The 18,293-nt window shown below is 34.2% G+C and overlaps 3 protein-coding genes across 7 annotated transcripts; all 3 read right to left on the bottom strand.

Annotated features, from left to right (window-relative positions):
- Positions 1-802: 802 nt before the first annotated feature.
- Positions 803-3,186, bottom strand: LOC114173104 (myb-like protein X). 2 transcript variants are annotated; one of them, XM_028057328.1, is made up of 2 exons: positions 3,090-3,186; positions 803-2,408 (listed from the first exon to the last, which is right to left on the bottom strand). In XM_028057328.1, exon 2 carries the CDS (start codon positions 2,345-2,347, stop codon positions 1,028-1,030), a length of 1,320 nt encoding a protein of 439 aa, XP_027913129.1. In that variant the 5' UTR covers positions 2,348-2,408; positions 3,090-3,186; the 3' UTR covers positions 803-1,027. The 2 variants fall into 2 exon arrangements, with proteins under 2 accessions (XP_027913129.1, XP_027913130.1); XM_028057329.1 differs by lacking the exon at positions 3,090-3,186 and adding an exon at positions 2,837-3,065.
- Positions 3,187-6,388: 3,202 nt separating this feature from the next.
- LOC114173511 (cysteine-rich receptor-like protein kinase 10) lies at positions 6,389-12,880 on the bottom strand. 4 transcript variants are annotated; one of them, XM_028057966.1, is made up of 12 exons: positions 11,959-12,867; positions 11,497-11,613; positions 11,199-11,389; positions 10,891-11,101; positions 10,571-10,802; positions 8,492-9,258; positions 8,210-8,347; positions 8,002-8,123; positions 7,698-7,908; positions 7,287-7,524; positions 6,935-7,085; positions 6,389-6,850 (listed from the first exon to the last, which is right to left on the bottom strand). In XM_028057966.1, exons 1-12 carry the CDS (start codon positions 12,749-12,751, stop codon positions 6,521-6,523), a joined length of 3,501 nt encoding a protein of 1,166 aa, XP_027913767.1. In that variant the 5' UTR covers positions 12,752-12,867; the 3' UTR covers positions 6,389-6,520. The 4 variants fall into 4 exon arrangements, with proteins under 4 accessions (XP_027913767.1, XP_027913766.1, XP_027913769.1 ...); XM_028057965.1 differs by having other exon boundaries at positions 10,571-10,808; positions 11,959-12,865; XM_028057968.1 differs by lacking the exons at positions 6,389-6,850; positions 6,935-7,085; positions 7,287-7,524; ... (2 more) ...; positions 8,210-8,347; positions 8,492-9,258 and adding exons at positions 9,526-10,058; positions 10,148-10,298 and having other exon boundaries at positions 11,959-12,880.
- Positions 12,881-13,899: 1,019 nt separating this feature from the next.
- On the bottom strand, positions 13,900-16,709 carry LOC114173023 (cysteine-rich receptor-like protein kinase 10). Its single transcript, XM_028057216.1, has 7 exons — positions 15,693-16,709; positions 15,484-15,594; positions 15,296-15,408; positions 14,987-15,197; positions 14,626-14,863; positions 14,385-14,535; positions 13,900-14,293 (listed from the first exon to the last, which is right to left on the bottom strand). The coding sequence occupies exons 1-7, from the start codon at positions 16,459-16,461 to the stop codon at positions 13,997-13,999; spliced, it is 1,890 nt and encodes a 629-aa protein (XP_027913017.1). The 5' UTR covers positions 16,462-16,709; the 3' UTR covers positions 13,900-13,996.
- Between the last annotated feature and the right edge of the window lie 1,584 nt (positions 16,710-18,293).

Here is an 18,293-nt window from a genome sequence, read left to right as displayed (position 1 = left end):
TAAATTAATGTATTTATACAATGCAGTGATTTGTAAGGGACGAAAAGGTTCAATTTGAATTCAACTTGACTCACCATATGACTCAACTGCTGTATTTTGGTGCAGAGAGTAGTTGTCGACAACTGGAATGGACATGTACCCTTCCATGGCCCACAAGAATCATCCTTTCTGTAAGCTTCAAAGAGAGAAAGATGACAGTATAAACTAATCCCTACCTTCCAATTACTCATTTCAAACTTAGCCAACTCATCACTCATCATATTAAACTAATACACACACAAATGCTACCACATACTTCATCATATATATTTTTTAGTACATTGATAATGCCAACGATTTCAAATTCTTTTAGTAGGATTTCATTTTAAATTCTGTAAAAACAAATACTCCACACTAATATTATATTATGATCACACAAAAATGTTTCTTTTAATAGAATTTAATATCAATAAGAAATTATAAAATTACATAAAAGACAAATGCATTTAATTAATCCTACTCATAATTTTATAATAGATGAACTTTAACTAATGAGTAAAATGCATAATTTTGTAAGTTCAATTATTTTTCTAATTAATGAAATTAAACGCTTGCAAAAAATGTGTACAAAAATGTTACCTTAAAAAATTTCTCCCTTCCATTTTCTCTTGAATTCAATTTTTTTAAGAAAAATATTTCCCTAACCTTTCTTTCCACTGTACCAAAGCATAAAAGAAGAAGAAAAGAAATAGATAGGATATTGTAACGAGAGATCGAAACAAGAAGACTAATGGGGGAAAGGAAAAAGAAGATTGCACGCAAGTAACAGAACTAGCAGCAAAATATGAAATAGCAGTAGACAGTGGAAAAATGAAACTAGTTACATATTCAAACTTTGATATGAATATCTACAAGCCTACCTCTGTACCTTTGACGGTCTTACCTAAGCATTTATCTTTTTGACAGGCAAAAGTGTTCAAATATCAACATGGGTCGAAACAAAAACTCTAATCTCCCAGATCTTCTCCAGAACAGAAAGACCATGCTTTTAGTCTGTTGCAATGGCGTCAACAATGTCCCCTTCGTTTATAATTTGTGGCAACGTATCCAGATCAGTTCGGTCCTCTGCCACACTCTTGAGGATGTAGGAATCAGATGAATCACCTTTGAATCCATCCTTAATAGAATCATTATTCTCATTGGTATGAGAAATATTCTGAGTATTGTTAGTTTCACTCACTTCAGTGTTATTATCTGTTTCATCTGATGCCACAGATTTTGTTGGGTTTTGTAGTACACCACCCTCCAGATTAGAAGATTCACCTGCAGCTGCATTTCGCTTTTCTAATTCAACAGGGATTGCCGAGTAAGAACCAAGCTGGTTTTCTTCAGAGACCTTATTGCCACCCTGCACTACTCCTTCAGTCAGTACATTTTTTACTTCCCCGGTTACTGTTGTGTTCACGGTACCATTTTTAGTTTGGTATGATTCAGAAAACATCACCGTTTTATTCAGTTCAAATGAAGTATTGGCACTGATTCCTGTCAAGTTATTGCTACCTCCAGGAATCACTATTGTCAGATTAGTGCCTGCTTCTGAATGACTCGTGGTAACATTGTGTAGACGTGAGCTATAGACAGCGTTGGACAAGCTCGCATTGGAAGACTGCTCACTCGCCAATTCAGCTTCTTTATTATTAAAATCCGAGTTTACATCATGGTTTTCCAAAAGTGACACAGTTTCAGTGCTAGTTGTACTAGTATCGTGAGTCACAGCACTAGATGCATCATCCCCCTTGTAATGTTGCTCCCGAGCTTCATGACTGTTGTGCTTTTCAACTGAACCATCTGTTTCCTGCTCCTTACTACTGTTTTCTTTCTCACCACTCTCCTCTTCCTTTTCTTCCTCATTGTCCGGCAGATCTTCATCACGATCAGTATCCGCTGCTGATTGCTCTTGATCACTCTCATCTGTCTCATCATCTCCTCCACCCGTTTCATCTTCCATCCCATCGCTTTTGCTTTCTCCTTCCTCTTCCTCATCTCCTCCTACTCTCACTTCATGCTTATCATCATTTTCTTCAAATTCATGCTCATTTCCTTCTTCTTCATGTTCATCGCGGTCATGCTTATCTCCATCCTTACCCGGATGAAGATCTTTTCTACCAAGTTTCGGAGTCGGATACACAGTCTGAGTTCCAACTGCCACTTTTCTATGATTTTCATCGTATTCACTTTTCTTATCACGCGAGTGCTTAACCTGATAGATCAACCAGAAGCAAACGCCCAGCAACAGAATAATCTGCAGAGTATGCTTTACCTTGATGCCTCTGGTTCTGTTGTTCCTACTTGACGATCGCTTAATCATGATGCTTAACTTACTCAGAAACTCCTAATAGTAACTTCTTCGAATGGCCAGGCCAGACTCCCTGCTTTCAAAAAAGCATAATTAAAGAACTACGTGAACAATTATCAGTAATGTAAAGATACAATAATAAACCACAAATTCCTCTATCAAATCAACGGCAACGAAACAGTATTTAAACTGAAAGCTCCAGAGTTCCAAGAAATGAAAAAAAAAAAAAAAGGATAAACCATTTAACATTAACTTGGAAACAACATTTATTCACCATGCACGAACATCTTTAACACAGATAGCATAAAATTGTGGGGGAAGGAGGGTGGGAGATGGAATAAAGAACTAAAGAACAAACGTTTCACGCAAAGCCCATAACCCGTGTCAAAAGAAAGATTCAATTTCAACAAAAGCTATGATCAGAATCATTTAGAATAAGGTCCCGGAATAATTATAAACACAGGCAATACTAACTCAACGCTAAACAAAAGAAAAGAATACCCAGATTATCGCCCGATGCTTCTACAGCAGAAACTAAAAAAAGAATTTAAGAGAAAAGTGGAAGGGCGGTGAGAAAGAAACCCTAGAGAAAGAAAAGAAACCCGAGGACCAACAGAAAATTTGAAAGAACGAAGAACATAAATCTTGATAGATATGAACCGAATAAGAAGAGTGAGAAAAAAAGAAAGTTTGAACAGAGAAAAGGCAAAAGCTTGTTCCATAAAGGAAGAGAAATGATAAGAAGGGATATGACCTGAATGAGAAGCAATGCAATGGAAGCAAGTAACGGGTTGAGTTGTTGTTATTAGAGCTTGCAGAGGGTTTTGTTCACTGCAACTGCTTTCTTCCCAAATTAAACCAGACTGAGGAACCTTTTTATACACCATATCATAAAGTATACTAATAACTATAACTAATAATAAATCAAAAACAGTGCTCTTTTAATATTTTTCTTGTCAGTTTATTTTTATTTTTATTTTGTTACAGAATTACTTTCCATTTCAAGTGTTGATTTTCACTTAAATCTCGAGTTATTTCTACTTTTTTCTCTTTACACTTACACTTATTTTCTACTTTGTGCGTGTTGTTTAAATTAGGCTTAATTAGCGTGGTCTCCTAATTTGTTGGTTTGGTTTATTTTGATTCTCTTATTAATTTTTTGATTTAATTTGGTTATCTGATTCTTTCAAAATGTTCAATTTGGTCTCTGTGTTAAGTTAATACCGTCTCTGGACATGCCACGTGTTATTTTGTGAAATTTTGTAATTTTTGTAATTTTTTTATTTTTTTTTAATTTAACTCCCAGGTGTCATCTTATGGTTGTGACACGTGTCAACTTAATAAAAAAATTAATTTTAATTTTTTAATTAAAAAAAAAGTGCCATGTGTCATGTCATGTGTCACATGTCAAACTAACTTTGATTGTTTTCAATTTAGTCAATCTATTTATAATTTTGATTAAATTTAGTTTCCCAATTTTTGAAAATTATTCAATTTTGTCTTCTCTAAGTTGAGACCAAATTAGTAATTAAGCTTAACTACAACGTATATATACATGTTAAAATAATTTTTTATTATATTTATAGATCAAATTACTCCATCTAACTATTTAAATTATTTTTTTTTTAATAAATATAATTTTAATTTGCACATTAAATTGTTAATATTGCTATAATCATCTATTAATATAATATTATATATATATATATATATATATATATATATATATATATATATATATATTTAAAGCATGTACGTGGTAATGTATTTGTTAACGCTAATAATAATAAAAAAAGAAGTTGTTCTATTACAATTGAGTATAAAAACAAGAACAAAGATGAATTACTTTTTCTATATGAAGATTGGTCGGTCCGGAAAACCAAATCTAAATTTTTAGATGAATATAGCAACTTAATAATATTTTTTTAGGTATAATTAGTCGTATAGTATCCAGTTTGGGGTTATGGTGTCAAATAGGTACTCGGTTTAAAAAAAATGTCAATTGCATCCCAATTTTTGTAAAAGTGTTTTAATTAGGTACCTTTCAGACAGAGTTGACTAACGTCGTGCCACGTGTCAGTCTGTGGTTTTTTTAATTCTTTTTAAATTTTTCTAAAATTTTTAAATTTTCTTTTAAATGTTTTGAAAAAAAAATGCCACGTATCAAGTCCCTGTGCGTGTAAAGAAAAAAATTGGGACAAAATTGAATCAGATACACATACTTAGGTACTAAATTGAAACAAAAAGACATATATGGGGACTAAATCGAAGTCAATACAATGACATCTGATAGTGACACTGACACGTGGCATTGCAATGCCACGTGGCACTGAAAATGTCATGTGTCACACACAGGGACTTGACACGTGGCATTTTTTTTTCCAAAAAATTTAAAAAAAAATTAAAAATTTAAAAAAATTTAAAAAAATTTAAAAAAATTTAAAAAAATTTAAAAAAAAATAAAAAAAACCACACACTGACACGTGGCTCGTTGACTAACGGTGTTAGTCATCTATGTATGAAAGGGACCTAATTGAAGCACTTTTTCAAAAGTTGATATGCAATTGACACTTTTTTCAAATCGGATATCTATTTGACACCCTAGCCCCAAACTGGGTACTATACGACTAATTATACCAATTTTTTATCAGGTGAGGGAAAGACAATGTTTCTACACTAAGTCTAATTTCAGATTTAACAGAAACAAAGATGATAGTCAAACTTCCTCATGAGTCACTCCTTTTTCATGTTGTCCTCGCTACACACAAATGTTTAGTTTCATTAGCTGACATCATTAATTATTTTTTTTTAATTTTTAATCAATTGTTATTAATATTATTATTATTAGCGAACACACAGACACTGTCGTGTCTGTGTATTCGCATTTTTTAATTTTCAAAAAATTTAAGTTAAGATGAATAACAAATATATAATTTTTAAAATAGTTGTTAAATATAAAATAAAAAAAGATATATAAAAAGAATATTTAAATAATGATTTAAGACAAAAGATATTTGTAAAAAAATGATTAAAAGTAAATTATTTATAAAATAATTAATTTTTAAAATAATTAAGGGTAAAACATGTATTATGAAATGTGAACACAAAAAAAAATTCTCAGATAAATTGAATCTTAGTTTCATATAATTGTATTTGTATGATTTATGTTATTAATTTATGAATTGAATTAATTCTTTAAAAGTCATTAGTTTATCTTTCTTTTATTTGTTACAGTGGTATTTTTTTTTTCTTTTTCTATAATCGCCTGATTAGTGGGAGCAATCGAAGATTTCGTTGCTGGTTCTAAGGAGGTAGAAAAGATGTTGCAGAGTAATTATATCTAGATATCTTATATTAGAATCGTTACTTCTGTTGAAAACTCTAAGAAAATTTGAGTAATTATATCCAGATAGCTTATATTAGAATTGTTACTTCTGTTGAAAACTCTAAGACAATTTTTTATATAAAATTATATTTTAGTTTATTTGACTATCTAGAATGAGTATAATATGGTATTTATATGTTTAAGTGTTATTATATTTTTCAATTTAATTGTATCTTTCAATTTAGTCATGTCTAGGATCTGTGTAATCGTTGCTCTGTACTTCATGGAGTTAAAAAACCTCAGACAAGACAAGATTAGATACCCACTCAATTAAAAGTAATATTTTATTCCTAGTTATATTCAAAATAATTTGGTACTACACTTTTTTAATTTTCCATTAAATATTACTATTGTAATCAGTCAACCCAATTATTCATCCTTTAAGCAAATTAGATACCTATTATAATCAAATTAATTAGGTACATATTTTTCCTACTTTTTTTTAGTTTTAAAATATATTATCATTATATTTAGTCAATCAGGTTTTCCCTTTTAAAAAATGTCAGAAAAACTTATCACTTAACTATACTCTAAGTAATTCATTTTTATGAATTTTTAAACTTGCATAATATATTATTATTTTAAGGTTTAAAAATGATGTTGGTCTTTTAAAGTTAAAATAGATTTAAGTCCTTGAAATTTAAAAGAAAAGTCTATTTTAGTCTCTCTGTCGAAATCCATTTTACTTAAACATTTTTTAATTTTCAAGATTTCCAAATGCAGTAATGCGAAACTACGACAAATAAGTAGGTGTATGGATATAATGATACATTTTACACATATTCTCCAAGTAATGAAGCTTATCTAGGATCCATTTCGCTAATGGAAGCATCATTGATAGACACCGGTAATGATTTTGTTATAGACTGACCAAATTGCTGCTCTTTTGGCATGTTTGTATCAGTTCCACTGTGGATGAAAAATGCAGGCCGCTTAGGAGTTGGTAGAGTAACAGTGTTACTATCTAGCATAAGAACTATTGTTGCCATTGTAGGTCTGTCTTCTGGATCTTCTTGGACACACAGAAGACCAATATGAATGCTTTTGATGATTTCATTCTGATTGTAGGATTCTCTTAATATGGGATCCATCAGTTCCAAAGGTGTTCCATCTTTCCAAAGTAGCCACGCCTGCAAAATGTAGTTGCCGGTGTGAGCACCACATATAAATTTGGATGAATTAGACCAAGGAAGCTAAATATCTGCTCTACTTACATAGCTCAAGAGATCCTCAGCACCATCTGTTTGATAGAAAGAGCTGTTCTTTTTGCCGCTTATAATCTCCATGAGGAGGACTCCAAAACTGTACACGTCAGACTTAACAGAGAACTCTCCATGCATTGCATATTCTGGAGCCATATAACCACTGTATAAAACATGGATCGAAAAATCAGCACAGGAAACAAAAGACAGAAATCTGATCCAGTGATGCAAATTAGGTTTAAATTTTGTATGTTTGTTTGAAACTACAGAGACATTTGAAATGATTTTGATCGATATGTTAGAATTAGAAAACTGTGCTTCCACAAATACAGATGCTACAAGGAAGATAGAAATCTGTACTTACTAGGTCCCTACAATTCTGTCCGTGTTTCCTTGAGTTTGATCAACTCCAAATATTCTTGCCATGCCAAAATCTGAGATTTTTGGATTCAAATCCCTGTCTAACAATATGTTACTTGCTTTAAGATCTCGATGTATAATTCTAAGCCTAGAATCTTCATGAAGATATTGAATGCCTCGAGCAGTCCCTTCAATAATCTTGTATCGTCTCCTCCAATCCAACTCCCTTTGCTTTTCAGGGTCTACAAATTGGACAAAAACATTCAAATCGCAGAAATAGTTTTTATACACAGTTTCGTTTATTGTGGTGGCCTAGTAAGCACATACAGAAGATGCCAAAAAGGCAAAAACTATAAGAGAAAAAAAACCAAGCACGTGAAGTATAACATAGTTCAGAAGGATTTTCTGATCCTACCGAAGAGAGTGTAGTCGAGACTTTTGTTGGGAATATATTCATATACAAGAATCTTCTCTTCTCCTTGCAAGCAAAACCCGAGAAGCGTCACTAAATTTCTATGTTGGAGCTTGGCAACCACCACCACTTCATTCTTAAATTCTTCTCCACCTTGCCCAGAGCTTTTGGAGAGTCTCTTGACAGCTATTTCTTGTCCACTCGGAAGAGTGCCCTGAATTTTTCCAAACATAACTGAATCACACATCCTAGAATGGATTTCATTTGCTTCTTTCAAAGAAACAAAAAAAGTACTTCAGTATCTTACCTTGAAAACCTCACCAAATCCACCCTCCCCTAGCTTGTTTTCCGCAGAGAAATTGTTTGTGGCCGCTTCGATCGTGCCAAAACCGAATTGCAAGGATTCCACAGTGGTGATGTCATCTACATCTAGAAACCCAAAACAAAATCGTAAGATAAAATCATTCATTCATTCAAAAAGGTAAAAAATGAGTATCTTTTTGGTGGATCCTTACTTTTTCCTTCCTTTACAGAACTCTGCTTCTTTCTAGCTCTTCTACTCAAGAAACAAATTCCCACTATAAATAGAAGCACCGCGACCGTAATTGGAACCACAATCGCAACAATGGTCCCAGTTGAGATACCACCGCCTCCTGCATCCATCCCAATCCAAAACATCAAAACAAATGCCACGAAAGCAATTACATTTAGTTCAATACAAACTCAATACAGTTACTTATGTTTTTGTCATAACAATTCAATTTTGATCAGAGAAGAACAAGATCAATCGATTATACCTTGGGAATTAGCGGAAGCTGGAGGAGGAAGTAGGAGCGGTGAGGGTGAAGGCGCGGGTGTGACTTGGCGGTAGAAAGGGTAGAGTTCGTACCTAACGTTGCAGCTAGGATAGAGAACCCTTCCTCCCTGCTTTCCCTGACAGCACCAAGGAAGGTCTCCGATCACACCACTGAGACACCTTCTGCAGTCTTGCGGGGACAGATCGGGTGTGCACTGAGCCAAACAGTACAGTGACTGAAACCCAGAAATGTTGGCCTGCCTCGTCGCGTATTTCTTCACACCAATGGAAAAATTGGCAGCCTCATCCGCGGTACTGTTAATGGTTGAGAAAAGTAGTCTCATGAAGCTTTCTTGGTTGGATATGTTGGCACTGTTGAGGAGTCCGACACGCGGCCGAACGTCCACCGTGGAGAAGAAAGAGCGGTTGGAGTAGCGAACAGTGCACTCGTCGTACCATATCACCGCCTGTTTGGCCAGAGAGCACTCTGAGCTGAGACGTCGCGTTGCGTTCAACACGCACTGTCGACACAGCGCTGTGGGAACGTCTCCCCTGCACATGAACAGTCCGTACACCCTGTCGGAGGAGGATGTTCCGACGGTGTCGTTTGAGTATTCTGTGGAGTTTGAAGACAGGGAACTGAAGAGGGTGCCGACGTTTAGTCGGTAGGCACTGTTGGCGGTGGTATTGCCGCCTGAACAGTTATGGTACAGATAGACAGGGCCGTCGTTCTGGTCCTGTGCTTTGCAAGTGTTCAAGTCGACGAAGCTGAGAATGAACAACAGCAGCACAAGCTTGAGCGAAGCCATGGATACGTGCGTAACCATATCTCTCTTACCACTCACCTATAACTATAATATAGCCTTCTTTTTCTTTTAAAAGCATTATTTTCCTTTTTTTCGTCATCTTCTTTCTTGTCCTATTTATTCTTCTGCACATATTTTATCACTTTGTTTTGTTCTAAAAAAATAACACAGCGTGTGAAAATAAGCATTATAATGTAAAAGTGAAATTTAAATAATGAGTAAAGTGAAGTCAATGAAGCAAGTCAAGTAATATATTTATTTGTGTCATTTAATGTGATCAAGAGCGATGACCCAAAGTCTCTGCGAAGATGGGTGGGGACAGGACAGCCATGAAAGGAACATTTGTTCATAGTCAAGAATACTGTTGTTGACCTTAAGCATCAGAACATGAAGCATGACAAGTAGACCAAGTCTTCCCAATCAAATTCCCCGTGTTGTGGGGATAAATACAAAAGTGAGGGATCATCGAGGTAAAATATCAGAGAATATAATCTCCTTTTCTGAAGGATTGGTTTTTGTAGATGGATCGAGACGAAGAACCCTACTCAAAGAAAAAGCAGGTTGTTTTGGTTGGGGAAGAACCACCGATTCACTTCCCTGGAGAAGCATCACAGTAGACATGGTGGGCCTGTGTTCCGGATTTTCCTGCACGCACAGAAGCCCAATGTGCATGCATCTTACAACTTCAGATGCAGGGCATGATTCCAACAACACTGGATCCACAAAGTCCAATGCTTTTCCTTCATTCCACACTCGCCATGCCTGCCAAAGTTACGGTTAAACAGAACAGAACCAACAACATTATTTGTTCCAATCACTAATATATGTTACGACAAAAGTGTCTCACTTACATATGCCAGCAGTGTCGGGGCAAGTTCGGTTTGGTAAAAACCACTGTTTCTTTTTCCGCTGATGATTTCAAGCAAGATAACGCCAAAGCTGAAGACATCGGATTTCACACTGAACAATCCTTCCATTGCATACTCTGGAGCCATATATCCACTATTGTTTGAACATCAACATCGCGTATGGGTTCATAGTTCAGTTCAAGGAAAACAATCTTCAATAAAATATAGATTTTGTACCATTTTTAATGTCATGATTTTGGGAATTTGATTCTGTAATAATTTTTCATAGATTTGGTACCATTTTTTTACAATCTTAAATGCCGAACTAAAATTTTGCAGTTAAAATAGTGGCGATTCAATTAAGTTTGCAAAATATTAATACAATCACAAAAAGATATAGATGGGTCATATATGAAATTGGCTTACTATGTTCCCACGACTCTTTTGGTGTTTGCTGCATTCTGATTCTCAGAAAATATCCTGGCCATACCAAAATCTGATATTTTAGCCGACAGATCGTAGTCTAACAACACATTGTTGGGTTTTAAGTCTCTGTGAATGATTTTAAGGCGAGACTCCTCGTGGAGATAAAGTAGTCCTCTCGCTATGCCATTGATAATACCATTGTATGTCTTCCAATCAAGTTTTGAACGTTTTTCTGGATCTTCATAAAAAAGAACATGAGTCAGTGAAATGTTTTCTACTGCAACACAAAACCAATAAGCGACAAATGTAGAAGAACATACCAAAGATAAGTTGATCAAGGCTTTTGTTTGACATGAATTCATATATGAGTAACTTTTCTTCTCCCTCCAAGGCACAACCTAACAGCCTCACCAAATTCTTGTGTTGAAGTTTGGCAATCAACACAACTTCATTTTTAAATTCCTCTATGCCTTGCCAAGATTTTCTCGACAATCTTTTAACTGCTACTTCATTACCATCTGGCAGAACACCCTGCAATGTAGATTCCAAAATCAAACACAATGAGAGCACTATCAACCATGCATGCCACAGAGATAGTTTTTAGTGGTTTATATATAATATATGTGACCTTGTACACTGCACCAAACCCTCCTTGTCCCAGCTTATTTGTATCAGAAAACTCATCAGTAGCAACCCTGATGGAAGCTAAAGTCATGAACAACATTTCATCCGAACTAATCAAGTCACCTTCTTCTGTGACAGCCACATGCTTAGGGGTGGTCAACTCTTGTAATAGCGTTCGTTCACTCATTTCTTTATCTGTTTCATTCGAAGTCACAATTCAAGAGTAAAAACGAAGCAAAGAAACTTGAAGCTGATTCTTAAATGGTTTTGTGATAGTTAACACATTGCACTGTAGAAGTTACCTCTGTCTCTATTGTTCTTTCCTCGTAAGCATGCAATGCCCAACCCAACAACAAGTGCCAATACAAAAATCGACCCACATATAATCAGCACAAACATCCAGGACTTCCATTTCCCTCCTTGTGAATTCAAAAACAAAAAATCTTTTGTCAATACCCGTTTCACAGATGAATTCAACCCGATGCAACAATCTAATCTCCTATTCATGCCGTCCAGAAATTATAATTAACTTAAATTTTAATCTTGAAAAAACTTATCAGTTTTCACTTTCATAAATTGTGTTTATTTTTGAATAAACTCATGTCATTGATCACATATCCAAATCTGTTGGAATTACAAGAAATCATGTTTTCTAAGAACTCTAAAGAACGTTCAAATAATAAAGCAATGAAAGTGAGTACTAGAATTGAACAATTTTCTGTGAAGTGGGCACACGTACTTTTTGTCAGATTCAAGAACCATACCTGTGGAAGTTGGGTAAACCAACAGATATGCAGAAGAAGCATTGAAGAACTGAGACATTTGGAACCTCATATTGCAAGTACGACTAAGAATAATCCCACCTTCTCTGTAGGAGCAGCATGCAGTGATTTCCGTGAAGGCGGAACTCAAACAACTGCCACAGTTTTCGAGGGACATGTCCCTCGTACATTGGACCAACCCATAAATTGTCTTCTTCCCAGGATAGTCAATTTCACCAGCCGCAAACATGTTCTTCACAGAAGCAGCCTCGGTTGAGAGATTGTTCATTAGAAAACTCAAGTATTCCCTGAACCGAATAGGATCAGAGACATTCTTCTCCTCATCATTCTGCTTCGGATACTTTCCGGTGTAAGCCACCACATCAAAGCTCTGGAAGGAGTAGCGTACTTGGCAAAGGTTATACCATATCATTGCATTTTCACTCCTGCAACTATTCATTATATCTTGGCTTGCTTTCTCAATGCATTCTTTGCAAACAGTGGAGTTGCTGATGTCCCCTCTGCACAGTGATTGTCCGTACACTTTGTTTGGCTCTTCTCCTATAGAAGTGTTATAGAAACCAGCCTTTGAAGCGTTGTCGGAGGAAAGCAACCCCAGAACAAGGTTGAGGTTGTCGTGGAATGAACTATTGAGGTTGTACAGTGGGAATTCAGTGGGACAGTAAATATCAATAGGGTCTTCTCCAGAAACGCGATTGAGAGACGACATAAATATAAATACGATGAACAAGAACAAAAGCACAGATGAAGAAGGTCTATGTTTGACCATGGTCATGGATCACCTTTTTTGGACAGAAGACAACACACAAACATGTTAACAGCAACTTGGTTAAGATCGATGTAGATTCACCTCTCACCAAAGTTGTGACTTATATACATGGAGCATAAAATGGCTGGAGCAACTGGGTGCTTGGTCCACCACAAAACTGGTAAACGGTATTAATGGTTAGTTTTTCATCCTCATGATGCCATGCTTATTTAATAAAATGGTCAATAATTTTCAGTCACACTCAAGGGACGGCATAATCCATCCTTAGGAACATTTCTTAAACCTTCACCTGGAAGTCCATTTGATAATATATTAAAATTAAAATTGAAATTGGTATTTGTTTTAATGCTGATACGAATCTACTATTATGAAACGCGCTTGAAATGTCAAATAAACTTAATAAAATTTGATTAAAATGATTAAATTCACATATTTCGAAAGATAAAAGACTAAATTTGTCCAAAGTTTTGAAATAGACTAATTTCAAAATTTACTAAAAGTTAAATGGACAAAAATATATTTAACCCAACTGTAAATTAAAATTTAAAGTAAAACGAAAAACACAGGGACAGTGTGCTAGTTGTTAACGATTGTTACATTAATTGTTCTACTTGAAAATTAGTAACTCTTAGTATTATACTTTTTAAGAAACAGTTTTTACTTTTGAATCCTTAATAATTGAATGGATAGCGAAAGTCAACTTTTTTTTTTTTTAATAATCGGAGATTGAGAAATTTACAGAATTTATAGCTACCTTATTTTTCAGGCCATCCATTGTGGAATTTTTGTTTGAAAACCCTATATTCTGACCAACTCTCCTATGAATTAACACGATATTCATAAGTTTGGAAAACGACAACATGGCGTTTAACTCACTCCTCTTTCAACCTGTCATTTGTTAATTATTGACTATACTCTAATAAACTAAGTTCCAAACAATGTTTGTCATGCTGTTTTGTAAATTGAAAAAGAAGTAATAGTTTGAAATTTTGCTGATAAGCACAAATATAAAATAAAACCATAATTCCACTCTAATTGTTCTTGTTTTGTCTGGTATTTCTATCCCTGAACATCTACAACGGGAGTTAATCTTTTCCTCAAAACAACACTTAACTATGTATGTATGTATTATAACTATGTTCACAGTATTTGTATAAAAATAGGAACCAACACATATATGTATTTTACATGCAAAAAAAACTCCTAAAAAAAATACATAACCATTAGTACAGTAAACACAAGAAAGAGGTTTTACTGGGGTAATATATCTGACATGGTTAAGAAATTGAGTGAACATTCTTGAGAATCTGGGTCATTAGCATTGAATCTCCCTACAGAGAAAGGTGGTTTTTCTGGATGGCCAAGCGTAGCTGATTCATTCTTCAGCATCATCACAACAGAAGACATGGTTGGCCTATCATATGCATCCTCTTGAACACACAGCAGTCCAATCTGCATGTATCTCAAAAACTCATCTCCAGGGCAAGAATCGCACAACAAGGGATCACTTAGTTCTATCCCCTTTCCCTCATTCCATAGACTCCATGCCTGCAATGCAAAGTTCATAACAAGTAAATCAATGAATGATGATCTCATCACAACACGTGTAGTAAGTTCAGAATCTGACACAGTCACATACATATGACAGAAGGCTAGGACTGTTTTTAGAGTGATAGAAACCCGCGTTACGTTTCCCTGTAATGATCTCAAGCAATAGTACACCAAACCCAAACACATCAGATTTTATGGAATATAATCCCTCCATTGCATACTCAGGAGCCATGTACCCACTGCAATTTGGAATACAACTACTGTTAAGCAAGTGAATATGCATGAAGAAGAAACATTGATGCTGAAAAAAGTTTCAAAAAGTTTCTTACTATGTGCCAACTATTGTAGCAGTGTTAGCTTCCCCTTCGTTTCCTGAAAATATCCTTGCCATTCCAAAGTCTGAGATCTTTGCATTCATGTCATAATCTAACAATACATTACTTGCTTTTAGATCTCTATGAATCACTTTCAGTCGAGAATCCTCGTGAAGATAAAGTATCCCTCTTGCTATTCCATTTATGATATTCAAGCGTTTGCTCCAATCCAGTTGTGCACGTTGCTTTTGATCTATCCATATTCCAATCATCCAATAAAAATACAAATATGCAGTAAAATGAATGCTACAATCAACCTGTTTTCTATGTTTCTATGTGCTGAATTTACTCTGTTGCTTTGAAAAAATATACTTACTAAAGAGTACGACATCGAGACTACCATTGGGTAAAAATTCATACACAAGAATTTTCTCCTCTCCATCTACACAAAATCCAAGAAGCTTTACAAGATTTTTGTGCTGGAGCTTCATTATCAGAAGAACCTCGTTTATGAATTCCTCTGAGCCTTGTTCGGACCATGTTGACAACCTCTTGATTGCTACTTCTTGGCCATCACTAAGTTTCCCCTAACAAAATGTAATAAGATCTGTCTGAACTTTCCTATGATAAATTTAATATCCAAGCAGAAAGGAATGAATGTTGTATAACCTTGAATTCTATTTACCTTGTAAACAGGGCCAAAGCCACCTTGTCCAAGCTTATTCATATCAGAAAAATTATTGGTAGCTACTCGAAGAGATCCAAGATTGATGTTATGATTTTCTATTTCATTTTTACCTAAAGAAAATAATCAAATAAGTTGGTAAAAGGAAAGAATTCACAAGCTTAACATACTTTTATATTACAGCTTACCATTCGGATGTCTTTTATTCCTGACAAGGTACAGTCCGAAAATGAAAAATACTATGGCCAAGCCTACCACAACTGTAATTCCAGCAATCATCCATATTTTGCTGGACCTATCTGCATAATGAATCAATCCAATGCTGATTTTAATTGTTGCAGTTTATAATATGCTTAAGACCACCTGTTAAAACTATAGAGTGACTTGAATTGCTTACTTTTGCTTTCTCTGTTGCCATTTGAAGAATCTGTTGGTCCTGTTGCACCATTATAGAAGGCATAAAATTCATACCTTAAATAACAGCTACGGCTCAGAACTCTTCCCCCGATGGAGGCATAGCAACAACTTGGTATATCTCCAATGGCACTTTGTAGGCACCTATTACAATCATTTGCAGTTAAATCTCTGGTGCACTGCACTAAGGCAAATATTGTTTCATCTTCAAAGGGGACATCTCCAGTAGCATACATGTTAGCCGAAACTTTAAAAGATGCTACCTTAGTAAGATTCCTCAGTGTCTCATTCACAGCAGACTCAAACTTCTCTGAGTCTGTAAGATTCTGGACATTGTCTAAGCCAATGTTCCCCGTGACATTCAAACTACCCAGGAAATTATTGTTGGAATAACGCAACTGACACAACTCTTCCCACACAATTGCTTCTTCTGCTTGAGGACACAGTTTGACAATTTCCTCTGTTACTGTGGCGATGCATTTCTGGCAAGAATCATTTGAAATATAGTCGAGGCACATGTAGAGGCCATAAACTGTGTCAGGGGCAATCCCATAAGAAGTATTATAGAATTTAGAGTCTGAAGCATTGGAGGATAGAGATGAAAGAAGGTTGTTTAAATTGTTTTCAAAGGAACTGCCATTTACATAGCTGCCGCTTGAAGAACAAATTGTATACGGAGGATCGCCAAATACAACATCAGAAAACAAAGAAAAAGTGCAGAGAAGCAGCAATTGAATGAGTTTGGAATGCATTAGAGAATGAATGAATTTTTCCCTTCCGATTTTAGAAGTTGGCAGTACTATTTCAATACTTGTTCTTCCAGTATTACCTATGCAGTAAAAGGGGTTACAATTTCTCAGAAGCTCCCCAGAAGGTAATTCATTCAAATTGATCAAAACCAAATAATAACTATCGGCAATTGCATAAGGTTGGACTTCAACCAAAATATAATTTACAATTACAGGAAAACACTTCTGCTTGTATCTTGCAGCATTTATGTTTGAATATTGTTCTACGTCAGCATGGAAATTAAGATATTCTGAGTTTGAAACGTTGAGTAATATCCAAATTTCAGAGTTGACGAAATGAAAACTGAAGAACTTTTTTTTATTGACCCTCAATATAAGGTTCAACCAATTTGTCAGATAATGACGCGCTTATACGAAATTAAATAACATTTGATTTCACAAATGATAGATCAGAAAAACATGTCACTGACAGTGAGATGAGGAAAACAAATTTGAGAACATAGATCAGAAGAACAGAGTAGTGGCGTTGCCGAATGCACTTGATAGAACAGTACCAGCTTCTACAGTGTTCATACTTTTCTTCCCTACCAGTATATTATATAGATAAATTAAGAGAAAAACATCGCTTTCTGTATATAGTTTGCATTATTATAATTTTAACATTGTTAGTTGTAACTTTTTATTTTACTTTATTGGGTTAAATATGTTTTTATCTTCAAGTTTTTCAGATCTCAAGTTTCAATGAAATTTAAAATTAGTCTTTCTTTAAAATTTTCGACCAATTTAGTCATTTATCTTTAAAATTACGTGAATTTAGGAATTTAGTCATTTTAACCAACTTTTGTTACGTTTATCTGACGTTTCAAGTGCATTTCATGATAATATTTTGAATTGTTTATGCTGTTTGACACATTTTCGCTCTACTCAAATATTATCATAAGATTCGTTTAAAATGTCAAATAAATTTAACAAAATTTGGTAAGAAATATTAAATACACGCATGTCTAAATATAAAGGACTAAATTGGTATAAAATTTAGAAAAGAAACTAATTTCGAAATTCACTGAAACTTAAAGGATCAAAAACATATTTAACCTGTTTTATTTGTAGAGGACAACGCTAGTCATACCTTTTTTTAATTTTAAAAAATAAATAATTTAATTTTATAATAAAAAATCAAAAGAACAAGTTACTAAAGATAATTTCTCGCAGTTTGTACAAAGCTTACCGAGTAATCTCTTCTTTCCAATTCTAACGTATGCTAAAATAATATATATTTTTTAAAAACAACTCATCGTAAAATATTTTTGTTTTTTTATTTTATAACTTAATCTTAACTCATCAACCAACATGTTTTTGGTATGAACGGAATTAGACGTATACTTCTCGAGTTTTAGATTCAAACATTAGTGAGGAAAAACAAGATTTCAAAACCGTGGGTCGATCAATTTCTTTAACAAAGGTTAGCGACCACTAAAGTCAAGAAAGATTTTGAATTAATATTATAATACATATACAAAATTCAACTCATTCTAAAACTAATAACTTTTAGTATTCATTGCATGTAACATTTACTAAACACAAGTAAAATAATTAAATGAAGTACCGATATTTTAATTTAGGTTACATATTTGTGTTTGACACGTATCGTTATATAATACTTTAATATATTTTACCGATATTTATCAATGAAACATCTGATTTATAAATAAATCATAATTTATAACGACAACCATTTATAATTTTTTATGTTAAACAATTTTAATACATATGATTTTAATTTGATTACATGCGATAACTATAATATATTTATCATATTTTTTAAATTATTATAT

The sequence above is a fragment of the Vigna unguiculata genome, chromosome 2 (genome assembly GCF_004118075.2).
Source record: "Vigna unguiculata cultivar IT97K-499-35 chromosome 2, ASM411807v1, whole genome shotgun sequence".
Classification (NCBI taxonomy): domain Eukaryota; kingdom Viridiplantae; phylum Streptophyta; class Magnoliopsida; order Fabales; family Fabaceae; genus Vigna; species Vigna unguiculata.
This window is presented reverse-complemented; position numbering and strand designations above follow the sequence as displayed.

Excerpts from the sequence above, each read along its gene's own strand:
- LOC114173023 (XM_028057216.1), bottom strand. The coding sequence starts at position 16,461 with ATGCATTCCAAACTCATTCAATTGCTGCTTCTCTGCACTTTTTCTTTG. Across the intron at positions 15,595-15,692 it reads TGGCAACAGAGAAAGCAAAA|ATAGGTCCAGCAAAATATGG; the intron begins GTAAGCAATTCA and ends TTCATTATGCAG. Across the intron at positions 14,294-14,384 it reads GTCCTAGCCTTCTGTCATAT|GCATGGAGTCTATGGAATGA; the intron begins GTATGTGACTGT and ends TTTGCATTGCAG.
- LOC114173511 (XM_028057965.1), bottom strand. The coding sequence starts at position 12,751 with ATGACCATGGTCAAACATAGACCTTCTTCATCTGTGCTTTTGTTCTTG. Across the intron at positions 11,614-11,958 it reads GGTTTACCCAACTTCCACAG|GAGGGAAATGGAAGTCCTGG; the intron begins GTATGGTTCTTG and ends TGAATTCACAAG. Across the intron at positions 10,809-10,890 it reads CCTTGATCAACTTATCTTTG|ATCCAGAAAAACGTTCAAAA; the intron begins GTATGTTCTTCT and ends TTTTTTATGAAG.
- LOC114173104 (XM_028057328.1), bottom strand. The coding sequence starts at position 2,347 with ATGATTAAGCGATCGTCAAGTAGGAACAACAGAACCAGAGGCATCAAG.